Source organism: Emys orbicularis, chromosome 6, assembly GCF_028017835.1.
Source record: "Emys orbicularis isolate rEmyOrb1 chromosome 6, rEmyOrb1.hap1, whole genome shotgun sequence".
Lineage (NCBI taxonomy): Eukaryota > Metazoa > Chordata > Testudines > Emydidae > Emys > Emys orbicularis.
Window position 1 is genome coordinate 20,355,386 of NC_088688.1, and position 26,433 is coordinate 20,381,818.

A 26,433-nucleotide genomic window follows, 5' to 3' on the forward strand; every position below is an offset into this window, starting at 1 on the left:
ATTTAGTAATCCTCTTATTAATGACTGTGATCCTGAATCCATCCAATCTGGCTGTGATGAGATGAATCTCTCACTAAACAACATATTTTATGATATTTGATTCGGGTTGATATCTAGTTTTCCCCTTGCTTCTGTCATGTTTTATGTAGACTAATTTTTACCAATGCTCAATAAAATGCCAGACAGAAATCATAAAAGTCCAAATAAAATAAAATACAGAAGTGCAGTGGGTTAACAGTAAAGTACGTCTGAAATTTTGAAAATGCTCAAGATAAAGTTGAACTCAGAAACGTTTTGTATGGCTGAGAAGATTTCCTAAGAATCATGTAGTCCTGATTGAGCAGCCTGATGCATGTGAATAGTCCTATTGAGGTCAGTGGGACTAGGCATGTGTTTAGATACCTTGATGAATCGAGACCTTAGGATGGAATTAACTGATGTTCAAATGTTGCTGTGTATTTGAAAACAGGAAGTTAGTCTGAATTTGAAACAATAAATGTTCCTTATTTTGCTTTTTACGGTGGAAGAATCTCACAGGAAGCAAATGTATTAGAGCTAGAACTTTATTTCCAAGACTAAACAAAACAAGGACTTGAAATAAAATTTTAAAAACAGATAGTTTCTGAGTTTCTTGTAGAATGCCAAGGAATTACAACTCAGTAGGTAAAGATGCTGTCAGCCATGTTAATTCTTGGTCATCGGATTTCAGTGGAGGCCTGATTCTGTAGAAGGGAAGGAACAAAACTTTAAAATATGACTGAAGAATATCTGAAGTAAAGCCAGACCCCTTGTGGCTAATTGCAAGACATTAAAATTCTAAATTAAGGTCTCTAAGATATCCAGTGAATGTATGATAATAGAAGGGAAATGTATTACCTACACAATTAATATTTTTATGAATATTTAAGCGTCCACATTTTGCACTATTTGTTACCCGCTGAGTCCAAAGAAAGATCTTAAAGTAAAAGCATTGCATTAGCCAAATAGTGTCTTCAGCTCCATCAGATGCAGACAATATCTTATTCTATGTGTTCTGAAGAATGTGGTGAGCTGTTACTGTCATACACCCACACTTATTTCTTACATCACGCTTCAGTGGCGTCGGTATATAGGAAAGTAATTTAGAACCCAATGGATGGTTATGATAGACCTCCCTTCCCTCCATAGTGAATAGGTACATTAGATTTATACAGGAGTTATTGTTAATTCTTCCCTCCTTCATATTGCTCCTCAAGATCCCTTTCTACTTTGCTAACTTCTTCCTCACTTCTCTCCTGGGGTTTTTTTTGTTTTTTTATTTGTAACTCACTTGTTGCACCTTGCCTTAAATTAGCTTTCAGAGTGAGATACTACGTTTGCCGTGTGACTGTGTAGTACCTAGGACAATAGGTTTCTTCATCCCAGTGGGGACCTTAGAGCACTACCACATTAAAAATGATAAATAATAACAAAAATAGTTGTCAGATACTTGGACAATATTTTACTGTTATTACTTACACAGAGGTATAGATAGATATGGAATGTAATGACAAATACACGAAGATAAAAAATGGACCCTAATTCTTAGTTTAAATTGTTACAATCTAATAACATTTATCACATATTTTCAATATTCAGCCTGCACTCACTATAATATTTGGTTTAGATGCCACAACATATTTAGTAAATAACATACTGACCACACCAGTAATTGGACGGTGGTTTACAGTAATGTACACTAGTACATAACATCTTTTTACAGCAATTGAAAACCTCTGACACGTAAGTGCATATATATTAAACGTTTTCTGAGAAATAAGGAAGCAAAATATTTAGGATTTTTTCACTTGCCAAGAAATGCTTATTGTTTAGAGAAAAGATGGTGTTTATTCCACTGTTATAAAACTACAGGCCATATTCAGTCCTGTTGTAAAGGGGTACAGTACCTCTGAAACCTATTTATGCCAGGATTTAATATGGCCCCTGGCAAGTACATTGTGAAAGTTACTGCACATTACAAGAAACATACACCACACTCTTCCATTCTATGGAGCTGCTGGTCATTATGGCATATTAGGGCTAAACTCCACCAATAACATTACAGCTGTGTAATGTGACTGATGTAGTGCAGGGTGCAGTACCACCTGCTGTCCCTGGGACGCTCTTGGTAGGGCTGAACCCTAGTTCTAGTGGCAGCCCCTGGCTCCCAGGGGTGGAATTCTGTGTCAGTGGCACACAGACTGCAGGCAGCAGAGGAAGGTGGCACAGAGCAGGGAATACAAGCTTCTACAGGAGTAGGCCAACAGAGGCAGACTCTACACATGTTCCTTTGCCGCTTCTGCTCCTTCTTTTCCACTCCACGGAGATGGGGTGTTAGATTAGGAGGAGGAAGTGTTCTGAGCCTGAGGATGTTTTCTAAGCCCTGGCAGGTTGTAAATCTGAGGGGTGGGCTGGACTGTATTGTGATCCTGGAAGTGTTTGGTGAGAGAGGGCTCTGTGCCATGGAGAAAGTAAGTAGATAGAAAGAAGAAGGGTTATTAGCCTGGAGGATAGGGTACAATGAAGGGGTGCGAAGGGGTGTTTTGGGGCAGGTGGGGGTTGCAGTGTCACAAACTCTCATGATTTTATAGCAAGTCCCATGATATCTGGTTATTTTCATAAAACCCCAGCTTCAGGAATTACTTGACTTACGTAAAAATCTAAGATTTCATTTTTAAAATAATTAAAAGCAAGTTTCTGAGCTTTGTGGTTGTGGAGGCACCACAACCAGAGGGCAAATAAAAAATCCCAGCTTTATTATTTTTAAAATCTCATGGTTTTTAAGCCAATCTCATGGGTTGGGGAGGCGGAGTTGTGGCCTTGAGTCATGATTTTTGCATGCTTCAGTTTGGCAATACTCTGGTTGGATTGGAGGGAGCTGAGGTGGCTTGAGGGTGTTCTCAGTTAGGAGGGGAAGAGTTTGGGTTGGCAGGGTTAAATGGAGTCAGATGCTGGATTAGGTTGTAGGTGAACTGTGCATAGATAGGGAGTGGAGTTGAAAAGTAGGTTGGATGGAGAGAAGTTGGGCCTAACAGAGAACAGTAAAGGGACCACATTGCCCATTAACATCTGAATTTTTCATTCTGAAACAGAGAGAGAGAGAGTTGGAGAGGAAGGGGGGAAGTGTGTGTGCAGATTGCTACCTGCAACCCCACCTCTAATTTGGGGCATGTCTGCCACTGCTACTATAACAGCATTATTTATTCAGTTTGACCAAAACTCCTCAGGTAATAAAATGAAGTGGATGCTGAGATGGAAGTTGTCCTTTTGCCCACCACAGCTTTTTCATGTACAATAATAGCCCAGTACTAAGAGCATAGATTCCACTAAGCTGCCAAGTGTGTGTATGGATACATCAGCTGGATTTGCAGGAGTGGAATTGCTGTCGAATCTAAATTTAGATGTAGATTGGCTGCTTTGAAATCATTATCTGTTAGCTAAATTCTGCTGTTTGGAAGCTTAGAAAGCGTGAGTCATAGGATTAAAAATATTTAACTGTGTGTATATTTTTACAGAAATAAATGTTCATCACTTGCAAACTCTCTAAAAGGGGTTGGAGGCATGTTAAATAGATATTACGGCCAACAGATTAAAACATGATACTATTAAGAAAAAAATTGAGAAGGATAATATGGTAGAAAAAAACAAATGAAAAGTAAAGAAGACTAAAATAGTCAAGAACTGAATGCAAACGGACTAGAATTGGTTGGGGGGGAGGGGTATTATTATTTAAAGGTGAAAACAAAAATATCTATTTTCCAAGGAAGTTTTTGTATTAAAAAAAAATAACAACAACAAAATTTTGTTATGCAGACTGATTCTTCTTTTCAAGAAAAAAGCTGACTCAGCTGTCTGTCTAAATGGGCACTTAAAATCCAGTAAGGAAATGAATGCTGTCTGCTTTGGTCCAGCAGTTTGTGATGTTCTCATTTCTTAAAAAAAATCTGCTTCCAACATGTGGATTGTACCCAGGCAGTGGAGCAGCAGAACTAATGAGGGATAAAGCAATTTGTATTAAAATCTTTTCCTTCCCCCCCATAAATGTTCAGATACCACTTTTTTGTTTGGTTGGTTTTAGTACATATTTTTCTGCGAGAATAAATATAAAGTCATGAGTTTACTGATTGTATGAAACAGTTTTACAAAATTCCTGTGACAAATACTTTATTAAGTCTGGCAAGTAAAATTTGACATGGCTGGTGTAAAATGCGGGTATGAATTTAGTTAAGTGGTCCCCTGCCATAGTCACTGAATATCATTCAACCTTACATACCTTATATCAAGTTCATATTCTTTAGACCTTGAGAGTGTCTATTTGCCCATAGCATTATCAGTTCTCACACAAAATACTCATTCTTCCCTCTCCTGGAGTGCAGTCTTTACATGTAGCTGGGCCAGTGTTTCCAACACCTTTTTTTACCCTTAATGAGGAGTGATAAGACAGAATAATTTCAGTGCTGGCCTTAACTGATGGATCTGAAAGCCCAGAAATCAAAGAGATTGATCAGGCTGGTGCCAGGGAAGGGGAATAAGAGGCTTGGTATTGAGGCTGGAAACATTCCCACTTCCCAGTGCAGCCAAGCAGTCAGAGATCTTCCCACCCACCTTCTGATGGATCTTGGGGATGGAGTGTTCTGTATTGACAGAGAACAGGACATAAGTTAAGGTACGGGATAACAGTCTTAGCAGCTTTTTATGCTCTAATGTGCTATGTCCCTGACTGTGCAGGTCCTTTTAATAGCAATAGTGCATGGATGGAGGAGCAGTGGTGGGCAGAAGTTGTGGGAAGATAGTATAAAATTCTGAGGCCCTAAGTTATTGATCTCAGAATATTGTCCCAAAATTAGTTTCAAAGTGGGTAATAGGAGAGGGCTCTGGCAGATGTCAATGATACCACTGGTGGGAATAGGTATGAAGAACCTGCTCTGGGGGTCACAGTTCCTGCCACATGGAATGACCTGGTGAAGGCATTTGCTTTTGGGGCACTGGGTCTCTGGGGAAATTAGATGATGGCTGTATCTGTAGGCAGTCGGAGCCTTGTGGTTTGCATTTGGGAGTACAGGGATCTGGGATGCCAGGATATGTTTTATTTGTCAAGTAAATTAGTTAATACGTATGCAACTGCATGCTTTTAAATTTATACTGGCTTTATGTGAGGTTTTCTGGACTGACGACAAGAGGATGGACAACTGTGTGGATGGTGCAGGCAGACAAGGCCAGATTGTGACCTTCTCTTTCCTGAGTTGCAGCAGATGCTGGGGCCAATCTTGTGAATCCGGCCCTAAATTTATGCACTCATTCCTTCAAAACAGAGACCCAAAAGTATAATCCAGACTCTTCATTCCCTTCAAGTCCTTTACCCCATTATACTGTATCAAAACTAACAATCCACTTTTTTACAGCCTGTTATGTGCTGTATTTCTTCCGGACTACCATTTGGCATCATAGAAATGAGTGCATGATTGTTGTATTTGTATAGTTGATGCAGCACTCTAGGTCCTTCAAGAAGAAAGGTGATATATCAGTGTAAGATGTTGTTAGTGGTGGTGTTTTAAGCCATATATATGGTCAGCACCATATTTTTACAGAATGACTCTAGCAGTCTCACATAGAACCTGCTAGAGTGAGATTTAACTATCGAGAATATAATAATGGGCACTTTTACTTTTTTAAGGTCTGATTTGTGTTTTACCAGAAAGGTATTCTGAAGTTCCAAAGGGTTTGACTTTGGAATAAGGAGATTGACATTGTGTGTCATGTTAGAGGTGTAATAATTGTCTGGACTTTGAAAGCGACTTTGTGTTTTAAAGTAATGCTGTGCTCATGCACTGCATAAAGTATCATGTGACATTAAGAAATACATCATAGTTCTCAATTCTTCCTCAGCTGGAAGAATATTATTGCCCTTAATACCTATTGTGATTCATAGCTTCTTATGTAAAGATACTGTCATTAGTTTGGCGGCTTTTTCCTCATCTTTTTTAATAATCCTGTGTAACTGAGTGGCCCTCACAGGCACCCCTTGGTGATCCCTTGCCTCAGTTTCCATTTTGAGTTCCCAGAAACTCTATGGAAGCATGTTCTCAAGTCAATCAATATTACTTATTAACCAAACATAGTGCAAAAGTCCCAGAGCATAGTCCATATTACCCCAGTGCAAGGAGTCCTTAGAATCACACATCTTCTTGGCCATTTACATAACACATACTTGGTTCCAATGTCTTCTCCCACACCCAGACTCGTTGCAAATCCTCCTTCATCCCTCTGCCAGAACAGCCACTCTAGCCCTTCCTTCTGGGGTCAACCCCACTCTTCCCAGCGGGAACTCCCACAGCCTCTCAATTCGGACCCTCTCTTAGGCCTCAGCTCTGCAGCAAAGAAACACCAGTGAGTAAACCCCTCTGCTGCTCCCCCCTCCTTCAGACCACTCTGACCCCTGGCTCTGGCTCTCTGTCTTAGAGCCAGCAGGCATTTCCCTCTGCTGCTCTTCCTGCCATCAACCCTCTCCAGCTCTCGGGGGCAGGGGAGAGGAGAACACCAACAAGAAAACCCCTTGCTGCACATCTGCCTTCAACCCTCTCCCAGGAACCTCTCTTTGGCAACTCGCATCGCCTGCTCTGTCTCCTGACTCACTCAGTCTGCTCTGACACACTGGATCTCACCTGGTCTCCTAAAGCCCCCTACGTGCTACCCTGCCTCTTAATTGGCCCATCTTGGAACATGTGGACTGAAACAGGAGAGCTGCACCCAGTTTCATTTAACTGCACCCCTTCCCTCCTGTTACATCCTGTCTTTCCTTTCTGATGTCCAAGCAGAAATATTTGGGTACTGCTCAGTGCAGAAAGGTTCTTATTTAACCATTCTGTATCTAAGAGTTGTCCGTCTTTGTTATTTTATTATAACAAAATTCATGTTTATTAAAATATCTTATAACGCCTGTGCATGCTGTTACCTAACTTGATAAACAAGTCTCATAAGTCCTGAGATATAAAATGTCTAGCTAGAGTGCTGCATTATTTTATTAAGAGTCAGTTGGGGTTTTTTTGCTAAATGAAAAGTATGTTGGAGACTAGTAACCAAAAGATAGCTTAATAAAATCTCTTCAAGCACTAATATTAATGACCAGTTAACTTTCACATCATGAAAGCAGGTCAGATCTCACCTGTTCCTTGTTATAATGTTCAATGCAGGTTCTACATGGTCAGCTATTATGAGCGGAGTCACAGAATAGCAGTTGGAGCTCGCCATGGTTCAGTGGCCCTGTACGACATCCGGACTGGAAAATGTCAGGTAAATAAATCATTGTGACTTTCTCCCCACAGTGTGTATGGAAGTTATTGAAAGGAAAGAGAGACTAGCTCTGCGCCAGTTGACATGCTGAGCTGCTGGAACATTATGGAGAATGCTAAGGGGATCAATAGTTTAATGAAGGACTCAAAGTATATAGAGCCCTACTGTCTTCATTCACTGTGACTGAATGGCTGCCATAGATGGGTTAATAACAGAAACCCCAAATAAGGTGTTACTTGTGACAAACTCCTCTGAAATAAATCTCTTGTATTTGAATTCTGATTTTATATTTGTCTGATTTTCTGTATAAAGAAAATTTACTGGTTATTTTTTTCTACCATTCCCCTTTATAAAATACACCTGTATTTCAATTATATTAACTTTTCTGGTATTAAACAAAATGTGTAGTTAGAAGAGCATGATAATATCAACCCAAAACAATAGGTTGCATAGTCAGGTTATGCTTCAGGGTAAATTTTTCAGTCTTTATATTGGAATGATTAGGACTTAGTTCAATATTATTTTGTAGTTGATAATTTTTTCATAAAATAGAATTGTTCATATTCTCTCTTATTATTGGTAATATGTTAAAGCCCTGGTAGAATTCCAAAAGCTGTTAGATTAAATGTAAACTAATTATTTTAACTAGGGCTGTCAATTAATTGCGGTTTTAACGCAAATAAGTTAACTAGATTAAAAAAATTAGTCATGATTAATTGCAGTTTTGATCCCACTGTTAACCAATATAATATCAATTTAAATTTATTATAAATATTTTTGGATGCTTTTCTACATTTTCAGACATATTGATTTCAATTACAACATAGGATACACAGTGAACAGTGCTCACTTTACACTATTATTTTTATTACAAATATTTTCACTATAAAAAAGATAAAAGAAATAGTACTTTTCAATTCACCTCATACAAGTACTGTGGTGCAATCTTTATCATGAAAGTACAGCTTACAAATGTAGACTTTTTTTTACATAACTGCTCTCAAAAACAAAACAATGTAAAACTTGAGCGCCTACAAGTCCACTCAGTTCTATTTCTTGTTCAGCCAGTCACTCAGACAAACAAGTTTGTTTACATTTACAGGAGATAATGCTGCCCGCTTCTTATTTACAATGTCAGCTGAAAGCGAGAACAGCATTTGCATGGCACTGGTGTAGCCGGCGTTGCAAAGTATTTATGTGCCAGATGTGCAAAACATTCATATGCCCCTTCATGCTTCGACTTGTAGATTTTTTTAAAATCTTTTTTATAGTGCAAATATTTGTAATCAAAAATAATAATTAGGGCTGTCAATCACAGTTAATGCACTCAATTAACTCAAAACAAATTAACGCATTATTTTTTTAACGAGCGTTAATCACACACCAGGCTGACGTGCTCAGGGGAGGCACTGCTGCGTGTTTCTGGGGCACGGGTGCCCCTCCTCCCGCTGCCCTGTTCCACTGCTGCTCCCGCCTCCTTTCCCCCCTACCCTGGCCAAGCTGCTCCTGACTGGGAGCCTGCCTCCTGTTTGCTGTGAAGAACGGGGATGGGGGGTTGATGTCGAGGTGTTTCCCCTCCCCTCGCCCATGTACCTGGTCGCTGTTGAGCTGGGATTGGGGAACAGGGGGAGCCTATCCGCTGCTGGCTCAGGAGTGACTGCTGCCAACAGCAGCTGCAGCAGGCTGAAAAAGCATTCAGGCTCCTGAGTGCAGTGCTTAAAGATACAGCGCTCCCCCAACACACACACGCACACACACACACGCACTTCCCCCCCAACACACACACACACTTCCCCCCAAACACCAAAAATGGTATTCTGTTATAGTTTAACAGTGCAATTAAAATGGCAGTTAATCACAACTATTTTTTTAATCTCGCAATTAATTATGATTAATTTTTTTAATCATTTGCCAGCTCTAATTTTAACTACTTTTTGTTTTGTGGTTTTTAGTTGCTCTTTCTAATTTTGTGTATAAATATAATGCTGCGTGTAGTTTCCAGATAGACAGCCGTGGAGTCTGAAATCCTCTGTTTATTTATAGAACAGGAAAACAGCAAAGACAATGGTACATTTCCTCATGCTTCCTCACCTCTTACCTGGAAGGACTACCTCTAGGAGTAAGAGGATAGTTCAGTGTCCATTCCCAGCATCTGATCCTTGACTTCTCAGCTGAGATTACTAGCAAGGTTGTCATTTGTGGTAGTATTTATTACGTGAACATCTGTCCACTGGGAATTGGTTTGAGTCTGAGATCACCAAATTTCTTTTACAAAGAGCTATATGATGGCAACAGACTTTATCAGCTGACAACCTAGAGGTGAAAGCCTCCACTTCCTATTTCTGATCCCCTCAGCCATCAGCTCCTTTACATATCCTGTTTGGCTTAAATATTGAATCAGTTCCATAAGATTTGCAAAGCTTTAGTAACATACAGATCAGACTGACAGTTGACATTTTTAAAGTGATTTGTTTGTAATATCACCTGAAAGCTAAAGAAATCACTAGCTCTGATTGTGTAAATCTCCTGGCCTTTATGGAAGGCTGGCCTGGATTTTAATCGTTGATTGTGTTCCATCACTACAAACTGTGAGTTATTTTCAACCCTGTTATCACATGAGCCTTGACGTATCAAACCATGGAAGGCTGTTTGATCTGGATAATGTTATTTCTTGCCTAAAGAAGCTATCCCATTCTGCAGTTTTCAGACCCTGGCTACGGCCTACCTTCTCACTGCAAAGGCACGGTCAGTTCCTTCCTTTTCTCGCAAAATATGTTTTCTTGACCCTCTTTGCCAAGCGTGCTATGAACATTGCATCACTTTCCACTCCAACCATTCAGTGATCAAGGTCATAGTATGGCTTTGTATTGAGCATTTCTGTCCATTCAGAAACTCGTCATGACATCTTTGTTGTGTACTTGGTTTCACTGGAAGCTGGGAGTGAAAAACCCCAAATAACCTCTAAGTCTGGGTCTCTCTTGCCTGTGGGCTAGTCCATATACTTTTTATGCTAATTTTTAAGTATTTAACCATCCACTTCACTATAGCTCTGTTGTGCCTGTATATTCCCATTTAAGGAAAATGACAACGTACCCAATTCTTTAATTTAGCTATTACATTTGTCCTTCACTTTGAATTCTTAAATTTTCAACTTTGTATTCATTTACTAAAATGACTCCTGGATAAACACATGGGTATTTTTATTTCTGAAGTAACTCTAATTTTGGGAGGTATGTCCCCACAATAGGATTTCCAAAATTTGCCATAAAATGTCTTAAATTATCTACTGGTTTAAAATAGTTAAAAAGCATCAGAGGTGTTGATAGACAGGCTAGTTAAGTGCTTACAGCTACATGTATGCGTGTGGTTGCATCTGCAGTTAAAATCTTCCCCCTGGATTGGTTTGCCCTTGGTTTGGCAGACATGCTAAAGTATCTTATCTTGCTGATATACTGCCCTCTCCCCCCCTCATTCTTTTAAAATGCATTCTATATAATAACCATTGGCTATGTTGAAAGAGATTGTCTCTGGCTAATGTTTGCAAGTCATTTATCTATAAACACCCTGTTTTTATTTTTAGTTGACATTTTAATTGTATTAGATTACTGGAACCTAATCCCGATTTGTTTCAATAAATGCTTTGAAGAATACTGTAGTTAATTGGACATTTTAGTAGAATATTTAAGACCACCATTCAGTAACAGATTTAAAGGTGGCAATTTTGCAACAGAAGAGCTTCAAAAACAGACTCCAACGGGAAACTGCTGAACTTGAATTGATATGCAAACTAGATACTATCAGTTTAGGCTTAAATAGAGACTGGGAGTGGCTGAGCCATTACACACATTGAATCTATTTCCCCCATGTTAGGTATCCTCACAGCTTCTTGTCAAACTGTCTTAAATGGGCTATCTTGATTATCACTACAAAAGTTTTTTTTCTCCTGCTGACAACAGTTCATCTTAATTATTTAGCTTCTTAGAGTTGGTTGGGCAACTCCCACCTTTTCGTGTTCTCTGTATGTATATATATCTCCTTACTATATGTTCCATTCTATGCATCCGATGAAGTGGGCTGTAGCCCACGAAAGCTTATGCTCTAATAAATTTGTTAGTCTCTAAGGTGCCACAAGTACTCCTGTTCTTTTTGCGGATACAGACTAACACGGCTGCTACTCTGAAACCTGTTTCCTTACTATCCTTCAGACTCTAAATAAATCATGTGAAGGGGCAGATAATTTTGGTTGGCTGGAAAGGGCATCCAGAGTAATTAAATATTACCATTTGCAGTTTTGATTTTTTTTTAAAAATATGTCATAATGTCAGAAAAATTTGCATCACAAATATGAGAAATGATTAGGGGGGGAAACAAAAGCCATCAGTTGACTTTAGGCTTCATGTTCAGAATCTGATCCTTTGAGGTGCTCCTCACCCCATGTCCCCTATGGAAAGGTGCTCAACATTCATGGAATCAAACCCCTCCATTTCTTAATATAGATAATTTTACTACAGCTAGAAAGAACCTTCTGTGATGCGGAAGAAGAGGGGAAAAGAAGTGGGGCAACAGGAGAGAGGTTAGCTTACTGAAGAGCAGAGGAGATATTTATAGGCTTTGACTGGCTCTACAGCTGAATCCTGTAACATTTTTTAAAAGAGGAAAATATCTACCATCAGACAGGAAGGATGGGAAATATTGAGAAAGACAGTAAAAAAACAGTCCCCTCCAATTTCCTCTTTCACTTTGCCTATTTAACGTATTTTAGTGAGGGTATTTTGATCCTGAGATAGTTATTAAAATGGTGCCTGATTTACAGATTGAGGATGAACAGAATAGTCTTCCCAGCAATGAAAATAAGGAGCAGTCTGATGACAATCTTATATTATCCCAATTTAAAGATTTAACAGTTACATATTTATAAGGGCTCTTCTGCCTGTCTCTTTATGGAATTATAAAGTACACACAGAAGGTGTTTGAACACTTACTTGAAGGATACTTCAAGAATCCAGCAGACCAAAAAATGTTTTTTAAGGAAGAGTTTTAAAACTTCAGAAACAGTTTTGAGAGCAGAAGGCTTAAAAGTACTTCTAGGTCCAGGCAACTTGTCTGGTTTCTGCAATAGTTGCAGTGAGAGCTGACTACTTAAGTGGATAGTAACTTTTCAGGTGCTTTTCCAGTATTCTTTGCAGCGTTAGATCTTAATGCAGACGCTGCTTATTTCATTCCATGAACAGTCATCGGAAATTTGGTATTAAAATTGTTTGGACAAGGGCCAGCTGTTATTGTGTTGAAAAAAATGTATTAACCATGTACCATTTAAAGGTGAAAACCTTCATAGCTACATTTTCTCTAAAGCTAGAGTCTGCAAGGGAGAATTTGCCCTTGCTATGTGTGTCAATGTTGTTGAAAGTATAAGGCTTTGTCAACAGAGGAAAGTTTTACCAGTTACACCAGTATAGTTGTACCAGTATAACTCCCTCCCTTCAATATGGACACTCTTATTCTGATATTAAATTGTCTTTTTTAAGTTTAGCTTAAGCCCCTTCCAAAGCAATATAGACTAATTTGAGAAGACGCTCTTTTGTAGCAGATTAAGAGTGTCAAGGTGGGAGTAGGTTATACCAGTATATCTAGATTAGTTTAAATTCACATCTAGATTATACAAAAAAAAAACCCTTTATTATATAGACAAGGCCATTGTCAACTTCCTTTCTGTCAACTTAGACACTAGGTGAAATCCTGGCCCCACTGAAGTCAATGGATATTTTGCTATTGATTTATGCATTTGGGAGTTCATCCATCTCCATCTTGTTCTATAGAAGCCAAGGCAGAATAATCAGATATTTGTATCTGCTTTTGTAATATAAATATAGAAAAAAGTCCATGTAAATAGCTAAGGCAACTTCAGTGGGCTTCAGAACAGGCCATTAAAGAGCAGCTACAGTATCATTGACAAAACATCAAGAGGCCAGTATTGATGAGATATGTAGAAAGTTCAGTACACTTTCTGAACTTCAGTGTTTGTGAAATTGCAGAGTAGATGTGTAGCTCTAAAAAGACACTTCTCTTTTGCATGCAATGTATTTGTAGCCATGTCGGTCCCAGGATATTAGAGAGACAAGTTGGGCGAGGGTCCAATAAAATATAGTACAACTTCTGTTGGTAAGAGAGAGCTCTGTGTGGCTTGAAAGCTTGTCTCTCTCACCAACAGAAGTTGGTCCAATAAAAAATATTTCCTCGCCCAACTTCTCTTTTGTTAAGTTTCACACAGAGCTGAAGTTAGAGCTAGCAGTAGTACTTTAGCAGTACTCACACCTCTCTTTGGCTATCTGGTTACAAACGACAGTTTTTCACTCTTGGGTGCTCAAAATCTGGCACTTCAATCCATGTCTACACATTTAAATAAGTAACATAGTTTTCCCATTGAATTTAGTAGGAGCTCTGGGTGCTCAGTACCTGTTAATTAGGCCACATAACTATATGCACTCAGTTTGAAAATGTTAGTGTTGTTATTGTTATAGAGCTTCCTGGATTGTCATATGTGAAACTGCACAGAAAGGAAGCTATGTTCTTACTGTAAATGTCAGTTCATTTGATTTTGATATATATATGCTAATACAGGCCCTTTCTATAAATAGTTCTGAGTTTCAAGAAAGAGATCTAGATTGTTCAGTTTAACAAACAATGTTTTTCTAATCGTTATTTAATAAGTTAGCATGTTGGGTAGCTTGCTAGCTGCTGTTCTTGAGCAAAACACACAAACAGATGACATGCCGCTCCACCTGTTCTTAAGGTTCCCATGGAGAATCTCAACCTCCTGTTGGTGGGAGATGGATTAGCAGACTGTCTGGATTAGCATATATGTGACCAACAGAATTCACATCTACAGCAAAGAAGACATTTTAGTGTATTTCAAAATTGTTTGAAAAACGTCCTTTTTATTACAGTCCAGAATATATTTATAAACAGACCATGTTTGTGTTGACTAAAATACACGTATGTGTTTCTGTACTAATATCATTTGGAGTACAGTTCCTGTGGTTGATTAATCCAATTATATGCTACATTTTCCAGCAGACCATAGTACATTTCAGCTAACAGCACTGGGGTGGATTTTCGAAGTCTCAAATGGCAGTAAGGCTCCCAACTCCCATTGAAACTCAGTGGTAGTTACAAAAACAACAAGGAGTCTGGTGGCACCTTAAAGACTAACAGATTTATTTGGACATAAGCTTTCGTGAGTAAAAACCTCACTTCTTCGGATGCATAGAGTGAAAATTACAGATGCATCTAACTGCCATCTGTGCCTTTGAAAATCTCGTCAACTTTGTATAAGTCCATACTTTGGTTAATATTCAGTATTGTATATCAGTTCCAAAGGAATAAGATACAAATGTGAATAATAGGTCCATAATATAAATATTTACATATCATAGCACATGCTATAAAACTTCCGAAGTTGCTTGCTGTGAATGCCTATTGCAGTTATGTAAAAATATTCTCATTACCCATGAAGCCATTGAAAAATTCACATTTTTGCTGGTTTTGCAAACATCAATCTATTCTACATCAGATTTCCATCTTTTTCACAGAATAAATTCCCTTTCTGACTGGATACAAATCTAAATCTGGCTTTGGTAAACCTTGTAGGTCCAAACTCAAAGAATATTTTGGGGAGAAAATTACCATTTTTGAGATCAAGTGACTAAAACAAAGCTCAGTTAAACTGTGATGGCTGCTGGGAGCTGCTTGCACAATAGGTATTTAATGTACATCTACAAATACTAAGCCAGGACCACCCTCTTCTGTGGAGACGTTGGCAGAGAGAGGCCAGAAAACTCTGTGAGGCTCACAACATCTTCTGTAGTGGGGGATAAGGTAGCTGTGGAGAGGATAAAAGGAAAGATTCTCTAGTCCCCCAGGAGCAGTGAAAGAGGTTAATCCTTGATCTGCTGAGACAGTAGACATCTTGTGTATGCCCCTTCATGAGGTTCTTTCACTGACTTCTGTTGCCTTGACAGTCTGGCTACTGAAGGAGCCATTCCATCATTGTCTTGTGTAGGAATGGCTGTGGAGGGGACTCTGCATGAGTTAATGTTGCTTCTCACTCCCAGATTTCCACATAGATACCTGATGGTTGAACAGTAGATGCAGATCTCTTGATTCATCCATTCCTGCCCTTAAAGTCCTGTGGAGGAAGACTCACCATGGGGTCCCAGGAGAGCTGGAGGGGATACTGCTGCAGACAGGGCCGGCTCTGGCTTTTTTGCCGCCCCAGGCAAAAAAGCCTCCGGCCGCCGCCCCCCCCCCCCGCGGGGGGGGGAGGGAGGGCGGCCGGAGCCCCGGGGGGAGGGCGGCGAGCCCCGGCGGGGGCTCCGCTCTCCCCCTGGCGGCCGGGGGGAGGGAACCGGGGGGGAGGGCGGCTGGAGCCCCGGGGGGAGGGCGGCAAGCCCCGGCGGGGGCTCCGCTCTCCCCCCGGCGGCCGGGGGGAGGGCACCGGGGGGGAGGGCGGCTGGAGCCCCGGGGGGAGGGCGGCAAGCCCCGGCGGGGGCTCCACTCTCCCCCTGGCGGCCGGGGGGGAGGGTGGCGAGCCCCGGCGGGGGCTCGGCTCGGCTCTCCCCCGGGCGGCCAGAGCGCCGGGGGCAGGGCGGCGAGAGGGCGGCGAGCCCCGGCTGGGGCTCGGCTCTCTCCCCAGCGGCCAGAGCGCCGGGGGCAGGGCGGCGAGAGGGTGGCGAGCCCCGGCTGGGGCTCGGCTCTTCCCCCAGCGGCCAGAGCGCCGCGCCGCCCCCCTCCAGGTGCCGCCCCCCTCCAGGTGCCGCCCCAAGCACCAGCTTGGTTGCCTGGTGCCTGGAGCCGGCCCTGGCTGCAGAGATCACTCCTCCCTTTCCAGATTGTCACAGGGAATTCCACTCACATTAGGTCCACTCCTCCTATGTTAGCAGTGGGAGCAATTCCGTCTGGATGATTTTATTAAGCAGCATAATTTACAAACATGGAAAAAAGCCTTTAATGATGCTGTAACAAGCTGTGTTCCAAAGAATACTGTTCAAAGTTGGAGCAGAGCTCCAAGTACAAGTTTCATTTGGTGTATTTGCTGTTGGTTTCCTGTAGTTAATTAAAAGAACCTTAGAGTGGAGACATTAGCTATTACAGTTCCTCTTTTTCTCTCTCAGCAGCAGCATGCTAGGATACAGTATGTCAGAGCAGAATTGATTTAGGAATTCTGGATCTTTGTAAGAGAGAAATATATCAGAAATCCTCATAAAAAATCTTTGCATGCATTTTCTTTTTTTATCTTTGTGGTGTTGGTAATGAATGAGGCATAAAGAAAACGGTAGCACTTTACTCTGCACTTTAAAATATTTATCGTCAATTAAAATAAAACTGTAAATGCTGTCATCCCTTCATATGCAGTTATACTAGAGCAAGCACCCTTCTAAAGCCCTGTTTGTAGTAACATATGTATATTGTTTCTTTTTAATTTACTTAAATTGCATTTAAGATTTAGCACAAAAGAGTGTGGTATTTTTTCATACACTTCATAATATAGTTGGTAATCGTGATCAGCAACAGAACAAGGTGCTGTCCGTTGTATATATTCTGCTAGATGCAGTTATTAGATTTCTGTGAAATAGGGTGTTGTTAATGGTCAGGATTTTATTGTCTGGTTGAAGGAAACAGGGAGGCACTTCAACTTTGAAGTCAGAAACAATTATTTTGTATGTATTCATTTTTCCTTCCAGCATATTTTTATTCAGGTTTTGAGAAAGATGGTTGTATGCAGAGAAATTACATCTAATGATTAATACAATGATGGATGTGGAGAATCACCTTTTCCTTAAGAAATAATAAATCAACATTTATTTGTGATGAGTTTTTTACTTAAAATTTTGCAATATTAGTGTCACACATTTAACTAGGTGTCATTTATAAAAACTACCTGTAAAATATTGACTCATAGTACCAATAATCTGCATTACAATATTATCCGTTTTCTTTCTAATAATTAGTTATTTTGTATCATACATAAATGTATTAATTTAATACAAAATTTTCCTGCGCATTACTTTTTAAAACATTTGGTTACAACATTTAAAATATTAAATGTTAGACCCTAAATTTATAAAACCTGATGCATTTCAGCCATATACCTAGAATTTAGAACTGTTATGCATTTCAAGTGTCTATCTATAAAACACTTATTGCTTTTAGAAAGCAGTCAGCATCCCTGATGTATTACATCATAAGTATTCCAAATAAACATCACTTTCTCTCTTCTAGTCATTGTTTATAATTTAGTGTAGAGAGGATCTGTTTAATCATATTTCTCTTTAGCTACATAGATTTTTAAGCATATTTTAGACAAAAAGTATAGATTCTTTTTTTTAACTAAGTATTATTTTTACAGTCCTTTTGCTTAATGTTAGCTGCATATAAATGTTGAATTATTTCCCTTTTTAGGATGCTTTCCTGCAGTGGTAATAGTGTATTGTGGGAAGTGGAACAGGGTAGTGTCCTTCCCATGGCTGTATTGATTTGCCCTTCAGCTGTTTGCAGTGCATAGAGAACCTAGGGCCTTGTTGTTGATTATCTACACAATGTCTCTGTGAACATTATTGACCCACTGCCGCTTACTGCCTGTGGCTCTTGATTTTTCACACCGTCTCCATGACACTCATAATAAAACATACTATCTTATTGCTACTCAGCTCTGGAAGCCAACTGATCTAGCCTTAGAACAACTGCTACATTTCTGGAGAACATTTATTGTATGTGGAGTAAAATGTTGTAGCAATTTTAAGATTGTGTCTTGTGCTCTGTTTTAGCAGATCCTATATACCAAGGTTCAACACCACACTATAAAATTTTATTTTGTTGAAAGGAAAAAGGGGCTTACAAGTCTTACACTGTATTTTTGAAAATGAGAATGAAATTGTACATGTGGTTGTACCAGAACTATTTTTTGAAACATTTCCCTAATGAAGGGCACTTCAGAAGAGTAAAAGATAGAGAGACCTGGTGAAGATGTTAATCTGAGACAATTTTCAAAATCGTAGAAACTTGAGTGATGGATACTAAAATAACTAGGATAGATAGAAATCTCATACATACACTTTGCCTTTCACTTAATTAGCTGTCAGCTTTTTAAAAAAAATTACCAATACATTCTCTGTAACTTGATTTTGTAGTAATTTATAATAGTCCACCAGTGTATTAACACCATTATAAGCTGTACTTTGGGCCATTTCTGTACAATACAATAGTATATTTTTCCATTAAAGGGATTATTTATTGTTTACCTGTAGTCAATTCTGTTATGTTTGGAATTTGTTCAGTGTTTAAGGCTACACATTCTGAACCTAGTGCTGTTTAAATTGGAATAAATTAATAGTACTATATGCATTAAAATAGGTACCTTTTTGAAAGACATTTTGAAAAATGATTGGATTTATTCAAGTTTTGCTATTGTCTTGACTTAATTTTTGCTTTGGTACAAAAAGAGTGTTTTGTGTGAGTCAGAAAAAAATAACAAAAAACTTTTTTTAAAGAAATATGCTCAAACAGTCGTTAGGAAATTTTAAAAGGTGGACTTCTCTTTTAGTTAGTAAGGGCCTGCCCAGTCTCCCCAGGTGATTAGCAAGCCTTCTGTGAAGTGCAGAGCACTAGTTCCCAGGAAGGACCATAGTACCTTGTAAGATTAGGTTTTCTATTCTATTTGTGCTCTTGCACCGTGTGTTAACATGGGATCTGTGCACCATCCAGAGGTGCATTAAGTAATTTAACTGGCATTGGTTACGTATGGTGCCTCTCCCACGGGGGAAAATTGTGTATGGATTATTTTCATAGATTTGAAGGCCAATGGGACCATTATGAGCATTTAGTCTGACCTCCTGCATAATACAGACTGTAAGACTTCCTTGAATTAATTCCTGTGTAAGTCAAATAGCTGTGTTGAACTAAAACATACCTTTTAGAAAAACATCCAATCTTCATTTTAAAATGTTCAGTGATGGAGAATCCACCAATACCTTTAGTAAATTGTTCCAATGATTAATTACGCTCACAGTTAAAAATGTGTGTCTTACTTCTAGTCTGAATGTGTCTAGCTTCAACTTCCAGCCATTGGACTTTATTGTACCTTTGACTGCTAGATTGAAGAATCTTCTAGAATCAAATTTCTGTTGCTTATGTAAGTACTTACAGACTGTGATCAAATCATCCCTTAACCTTCTCTTTGATAAACTAAACAGATTGAGCTCCTGGAGGCTTTCCCTGCAAAGCATGTTTTCCAATCCTTTATCATTCTCGACACACTTCTCTGAACCCTGTCCAATTTATCAACATCCTTCTTGAAGTGTGGACACCAGAATTGGACATAGTAGTCTAGTATCAGTCACTGGTAAATCCAGAGGTAATATAAACATTTCTACTCCCACCTGATATTCCTCTGTATATGCATCCAAAAATGTCAGTAGCCCTTTTAGCCACAGCGTCACACTGGGAGCTCATGTTCCGCTGATTATTCAACATGACCCCCCCAAGTCTCTTCCAGAGTCGCTATTTCCCAGGATAAAGTGCTTCATCCAGTAAGTATGGCTACCTTCTTTGTTCCTAGATATATAACCTTGCATTTGGCTCTATTGAAACGCATATTTTTTGCTTGCATTCTGCTTATCAAACAATCCAGATTGCTCTAGAGCAGTGACCAGTTCTCATTGTTTACCACTCCACAATCTTTGTGTTGTCTGCAAACTTTATCAGTAATGATTTTATATTTTCTTCTAGGTCTTTGATAAAAATATTAGAATAGAGCCAAGCACTAATCCCTACAGTATCCCACTAGAAACATATCCACTCGATGATTCCCTGTTTATAGTTGTCTTGAGATATATTAGTTATCCAATTTTCAATCGTTTTAATGTCTGCCATGTTAATTTTGTATTTTTCTAGTTTCTTAATCAAAATGTCATGTGGAACCAAGTCAAATGCTTAACAGGAGTCTAATTATATTACACCACAGCTATTATTTTTATCAACCAAACTTGTAATTGCATCAAAAAATGAATTCATATTTGTTTGACAAGATCTATTTTCCATATACCCTTGTTGACTGGCATTAATTAATTCTTTATTAATCAAGTTCTGTATCATCTGATCCATTATGTTGCCTGAGCTTTATGTCAAGCCTGTAATTATTCAGGTCACCCTGTTTATCTTTTTAAATACTGGCCCAACCACAGATTTGTTCTAGTCCTCTTGAATTTCCCCAATTTTCCAAGACTTATTAAAAATCCACATTAACAATTTACAGAGCTCCCTGGCCAGCTCTTTTAAAATTCTTGGATTTTGTTGTCGTTGTGAAGCATTATGCATTTTTTAAAATTGTGACTTTTTGCATTTGGAGTGGCAAGGGTTGACATTTGAGGTTGTTCTTATTTCTAGAGTACATTCAACAGTTCAGAGCCAGCCCCTGAAAAAGTTCCGTCTCCTTCACAAACGGTCTTCACCCTTGCAGTAACTCTTCCATTGTGCCAAAAGAGTGGAATTAATTACAGTTTTAAATCCCAGATTATCAAGTAATCTGTTTACATATTCTGAGCCCAAATTATTCAGAACTTTAGAGATGAGGATTGAGGATTTGCAAATTGAAAACAACTGAACACACACACACACACACACCCCTGTGGCCCAGATCCTGAACATTGAGTACATCGAGTAAGATCTGCTAACATGCCAAAGAACCCAATCCTGAGCTGCAGGTAAAGAGTGCTAGGTGCAGCTGAAGGGAGGACAGGAAACAAAGATGGCTTTAGGCCATCTTTACGCTCCCCTGATGCTAGGGCAATTTGGGTGATTGTTCCCCCAGAATATATTAGGGTAGCCTAAAGGTTTACTTAATCTGTGCCGTTTACCAGGAGTCATTCCAGCAGCATAGGGATGTCCTGACCATGGCCCAATGCTAGAAGATTTGGAAAGTAGTGGTGTAGGAGCTGTTTTCATAGCTCGGGGTGGCTAAACTTAAAGACACTCCAAGGTGCATACTACAATCTTCAGAAGTTCAAGAGCTGTGGTGCGCTTGCCTGGGCTTGGGGCTTCAGCTGAGCCCTGCAGGGCTGAAGCCCCATCAGGCACCTCCTGCCCTGCAGGGCTGAAGCCCCAAGACCCTCTTCCCTGCTGGGCAGAAGCCAGAGATAATGTGGGGTCTGGGGCCACCCAGATTTTTGCCAGAGTTTGCTGCCTCTCTCGGTCACATTGTGCTGCCAGTCCCCCTCCCTGCATGGCAGCTGCTGGAGTCGACAAGCTGGGAGCTGTGCCCAGGGCCTGCTCCAGGCACCAGCTAAAGAAACAGGTGCTTGGGGCGGCCAATAAGGGCACTCCGGCCGCTATAGGGGCGGCACGTCCGGGTCTTCGGCGACAATTCGGCAGCGGGTCCCTCAGTCCCTCTCGGAGCGAAGGACCTGCCGCCGAATTGCCGCCCAAGAGTGGAGCGGTGCGATCGCGCTGCCGCGGCCTTTTTTTTTTTTTTTTGCCGCTTGGGGAGGCAGAAAACCTGGAGCCGGCCCTGGATGTGCCTTGGGTAGAGGCAGTGGCAAACAGCTGGGAGCTGCAGAGAGAACCACTGCTTTTGCTGCTGCTTCTTCCCAAGAAGATAAAGCAGCGGCTCCTCCCTGCAGCTCCCACCTGTCTGCCGTTGCCTCTCCATGTGGAGCTAATGCCTGGGAGCTGAAGGGAGGGGCCACTGAGGGAAAGAGGGAGTGTGTGATTCAAGCTATTGGGGGGGGGCGAACCTTTTAAATTTTGCTCCCTCCTCCAGTCTCAGGAGGCACCAGTCATCTCTAGCAGAAGCTCCGAGCTCCCCTAGTCTGGTAGATGGAGAATGGGGAGGCATGGGGGCTCTTGGAGCCACACTTGAGCTGCATGTGGCTCTTTTACAGTTAATGAGCCACATTTTGGCCACCCCCATATCTCTAAGCCACCAGAGGATTCCTTTAATCAGAGGGAATCCTTCTGGGGCAGAAGTCTCTGGTGTTAGGGCGGCATTTTTAATTAGCATACTGCAGGATTGAGACATCCAGGTGGGCAAGATCAAGTGTGTTATTCACATTAACGTTGAAAAGCTTGTTTTTAGTCATATATGTGTCAACAAGGAAAGATCTTAAATTCATAAGCACAATTTTTTAATTCTAGGAATTTTGTGATTAAATTTGTTCTTAATAAAATTCCACGAAAACAGTAGTTGAATAGTGTTTGTCATTAATTTTAGTAAGATAGTTATTAACAACTCTTCTAGGATTTTGTGATGATTTACAATGGCTTTCTAGCTTATTTATGTAGGAAATGCTTAATAAAAGCAATTAACAGATTGTATGATTTGAGCAAATAACTCACAACAGCAAATTTTTGATTTTAACAATTTCCTTGAATGCACTCATAAGTTGCAATTATTTTTCTCGTGTCTTTTTGAATGAATTGATTGTAAATATTTAAAACGTGAGTTCTCTTTGTTGAGATTGCCCCGATAAATCACCTGTTTTGTTTCCATTTCCTAACTACATGAGCGCACACAAGCACTTCTAGATCAGATAAGTGCACGTGAGAATTTAGAATTCAGATTTTGCTAGTATTTGTGCATGTGACTTTGATAGTCACTTTCCCCAAACACTTTTTCCAGTGAAAGCAAACTTAAAAGTGGCAAAAACATGGCTGAAATGAATTAATCTAAATATTTAAAGTAATATTTGCTGAAAATGTTTTGCATTATTTCCCAAGTTCCGCTCATTGTTATACATGCAGTTTCCCTTCTGAGTTGACCTTTAGGCGGTCTGTGCTAGGAGTGTGATTTCCTGGTTTGTGTACCCATTCGCGCGCTAGCTCTCATCGAGATAGCATGAATATAAACAGCAGCGTAGCCATGGTAGCACAACCAGTGGCAGCAGAGGCACAGCTTAGCCGAATACAAACTTGCCTGAAAGCCTGTGTACATACTCAGCGCAGCCAAACTGTGCCTCCACTGCCACTACCTGTGCTGTCCCAGTGACACTGCTAGAGCAAGCGCAAGTATGTTTACCTGAGCAGGGGACTCACAAACCCCTAGTTGATAGTGTAGATGTATCCTTCACCAGTGTGAGGCTTTGAACTCTTGGAGTACAGTAGTATGTTTACAATATACCGTAAAATATGTTCAGTGCAGTTCTTTGTCCTCCCAGTTGTTCAGTGAAGAAAAGATGGTGTTTGATGATATGAAATTGGTATCCCACTTAAACCGGAGTATTTCAGTAGGTTTTGTTGTTGTTGTTGTTTTGGAACTGTGAAACCTCTTGAGTGTATCCAGGGCTTCCTCTGACTGAGTTATCAGGTATTGCAAAGGTTAAGCCTTATCATCCGCACAAAAAAGGTTGAGGTTTCATCAAAAACTTCCATCCTCACAACCTGTCGACCACAATTTGATGATTATTATTGATTATTTCACAGCCTTTCACTCACTCTCTGCCACTGCGGCCAGCCTTGATATACAGATAGAGCTGCAGTCCAGCTAAAATAAGACTCCATCTTGATAATGGACTGAGATGAGATACTGTTATTTGATAAAGATAATTGATGTTTCACAGTGAATTGGAAAGCAGTTCTGAGTGTACCAGATCTGTGACTGTGTTCCGTCTGCAAATATGGTAGCTGTTTACAAAACAGAACAAAAGAACTATAGTCAAACATTCCATGATCGCTTTTATAGAGCTTAGAAGTCTTTATTTTTAAAGAGCTCTTTTTAAAAACATTTTCCCATTTCTAAGCCATAATTGAAAATGAAATAAAGCAGCACACTGTTGCTACCTTTGAGGGCAAAGAGAAGTTTGTTAAAATCTTGGGTGCTATTGATCAGATAACTTGCATACTATATACTTAAATTCTGTATTGGGATTATGATGGTTCATTCTCCTGTGAGCCTGGTATCTTAAGGTCAAAGCTAAATTTCATATCGACTTTCAATTTTTTAACATTTTACATATGCTGTGATTTAGTCTAAAATCCCCATTTGAATTACCAATCATAAAATATTATGAAATCTGGCAAATGAAAGTCAGACATTAAATGTGTCTAGATTTCTCAGATCTCTCTCTCAGCTTTTACCCCATTCCTCTAAAATATAGTGCATGCTCACTGTAACTGATTATATGCATTTGTTGACCGTGTGTCTTTCAGCAGCTAGATTTAAGTTGATTAAGGTATCATTCATCTTATGTGCTGTTCATCCAATTTCTTTAAGTCTTGTTATCACCTTCGTAACCCCCTAATTAAGCAATAAGACTTGACAGGGAGTAGGGTTATCATGAGATAATGACACCCCAAGTGTGTTATGAGGCACAAGGTTCAGCTGAGTGCCTCTAATCCTCTAGGGGTGTGATTATCTAATGATAAACATACCACATTGCAGCTCATTGATATTATTGCAGTGTTTTCATGCTTTTGTAGTTGTGGTTGAATTGCAATTTCCATTCCAAATATCATTTTTCATTGATTTTATAAAATGACAGTTTGATATACTCTAGACTCTGTGCAAAGTTTCAGCTCAGGAGAACATTTATGTATTAATTTCTTAATTTGTTTTGTTATTGAAAGATATAAATGAGCAAAAAAGTAGTATTTTATGACAAGTAGTCTGTTTTAGCGAGTTGGATGCAACTGAACAAAGGGGGGATTTTAAATTCACAATGAAAATGAAAACTAAAGTTAGCAACTGCTTCAGGCGGTAATCTGCAATAGAAAATGTAGCTTTTCTTTCCTTTATAGGCACACTTTATTTAAAAAAAAATCCAAAAAGTTTTCATATTGGAAACAATGTTGTTCCTAACTCTTTGTTTTCAACTTGATTTTAAGTTCTCTCCAAAGCAAGTGTAAAAGTAAATCTTTTCTGAGATATTTTTCTGTAATTATCAATAAATTAGTGTTATGAGGGGGATAGAGGTATTGCAAGCAATTAGCCCACAACATATGTGATCTTTATTGCTTTCAGAATTTGAAATAAACTCTGTTCAAAGGACTGACATTTTAAAGCCTGATAAGTGGTTAATGTATTTATTGTTCATTAGGCTCTTAAGTATTTCTAATGCATTTAGAGTGTGCCTTAAACACACATCTATTATATAGCCTGGGACTGATCTTAAAACATACCCAGTTATTCTTCAATTAATTCATTTTTTGAAAACTTGGAATGCAGAAATTGGAGATGTTCCATACAGTTAAATAATATACAATAGTATATAAATGATTTTTTTTTAAAGGAAACTGAATTATCCCAGAACTATGTACAGAGTTGAGATTATGATACAACCCAATTCAGAGTTAATACTGACTCATTGTCTGGCTATGCTGAAAGAAGGACAGGAGACATTTAACATGGGTTTAATCAGGCCACAACTTTATTATTAGAGGTCTGGGACTGCCCGACAGATAAAAGTGTACAGTGCAGTAACCCCGTGTTTATTCCATAATTACCCATGGGGCTTTTACCAGCTCCCCTTCTTTTTCCTTTCAGGTCCCTCCAGCAAATTTATTGCCTGGACCTTACCATAGCCGGGGGTCTTCCACCAGCTTCCTCTCTTTTTCCATCCAGGTCCCTCCAGCAAATCCATTGCCGGGACCTTACTATCCACTCCCCTCGTAGGAGGGTTAAGATGGGCTATAAGAATGGGGGGTTGGCTCCCTGCCATACCAATCATAGGAGTCCCCAACCGCCACCTGTTCATTCCTTTAACGAACAACTCTTTTTAAGTCCTTTTACAAGCCATTTATCTGGTCACTGTATACCTTTCCTAAGGAGTACCTGCAGTGGACATCCGCCCTACACTTAAATAATGAGTTGTGACATATGGCCTACTGCCCTTCATGCCATGCATGAACAGAGCCCTTCCTGAACCCGCTGTGGGGAAGGCGAAAAAATCCCCACTGCACCCAAGCCAATATGATGGTAAGAGGAAAATTCCTTCCCAGCCCCCCTAACAAAAAGGGGCGGCTAACATAATGCCCACAGCAGGTCTTGACCAAACTTGGTACTTTACCACATAAAGGGGAGGGAGAGTGGGTCCTGCTTCAGACTGCTCCCTGTAAAAGGGAATCTTCAGCCCAAGGCAG

General features: G+C 39.8%; 1 protein-coding gene across 2 annotated transcripts in view; it reads left to right on the plus strand.

The window, feature by feature from the left end:
• The window catches only part of WDR7 (WD repeat domain 7), a 329,543-nt gene that overhangs the window by 261,347 nt on the left and 41,763 nt on the right, over positions 1-26,433 (plus strand). For both annotated transcript variants that reach the window (XM_065406020.1, XM_065406019.1), the window contains one exon: positions 7,209-7,308. In XM_065406020.1, coding sequence (XP_065262092.1) covers positions 7,209-7,308 — 100 coding nt within the window. The remainder of the gene's footprint in view (positions 1-7,208; positions 7,309-26,433) is intronic.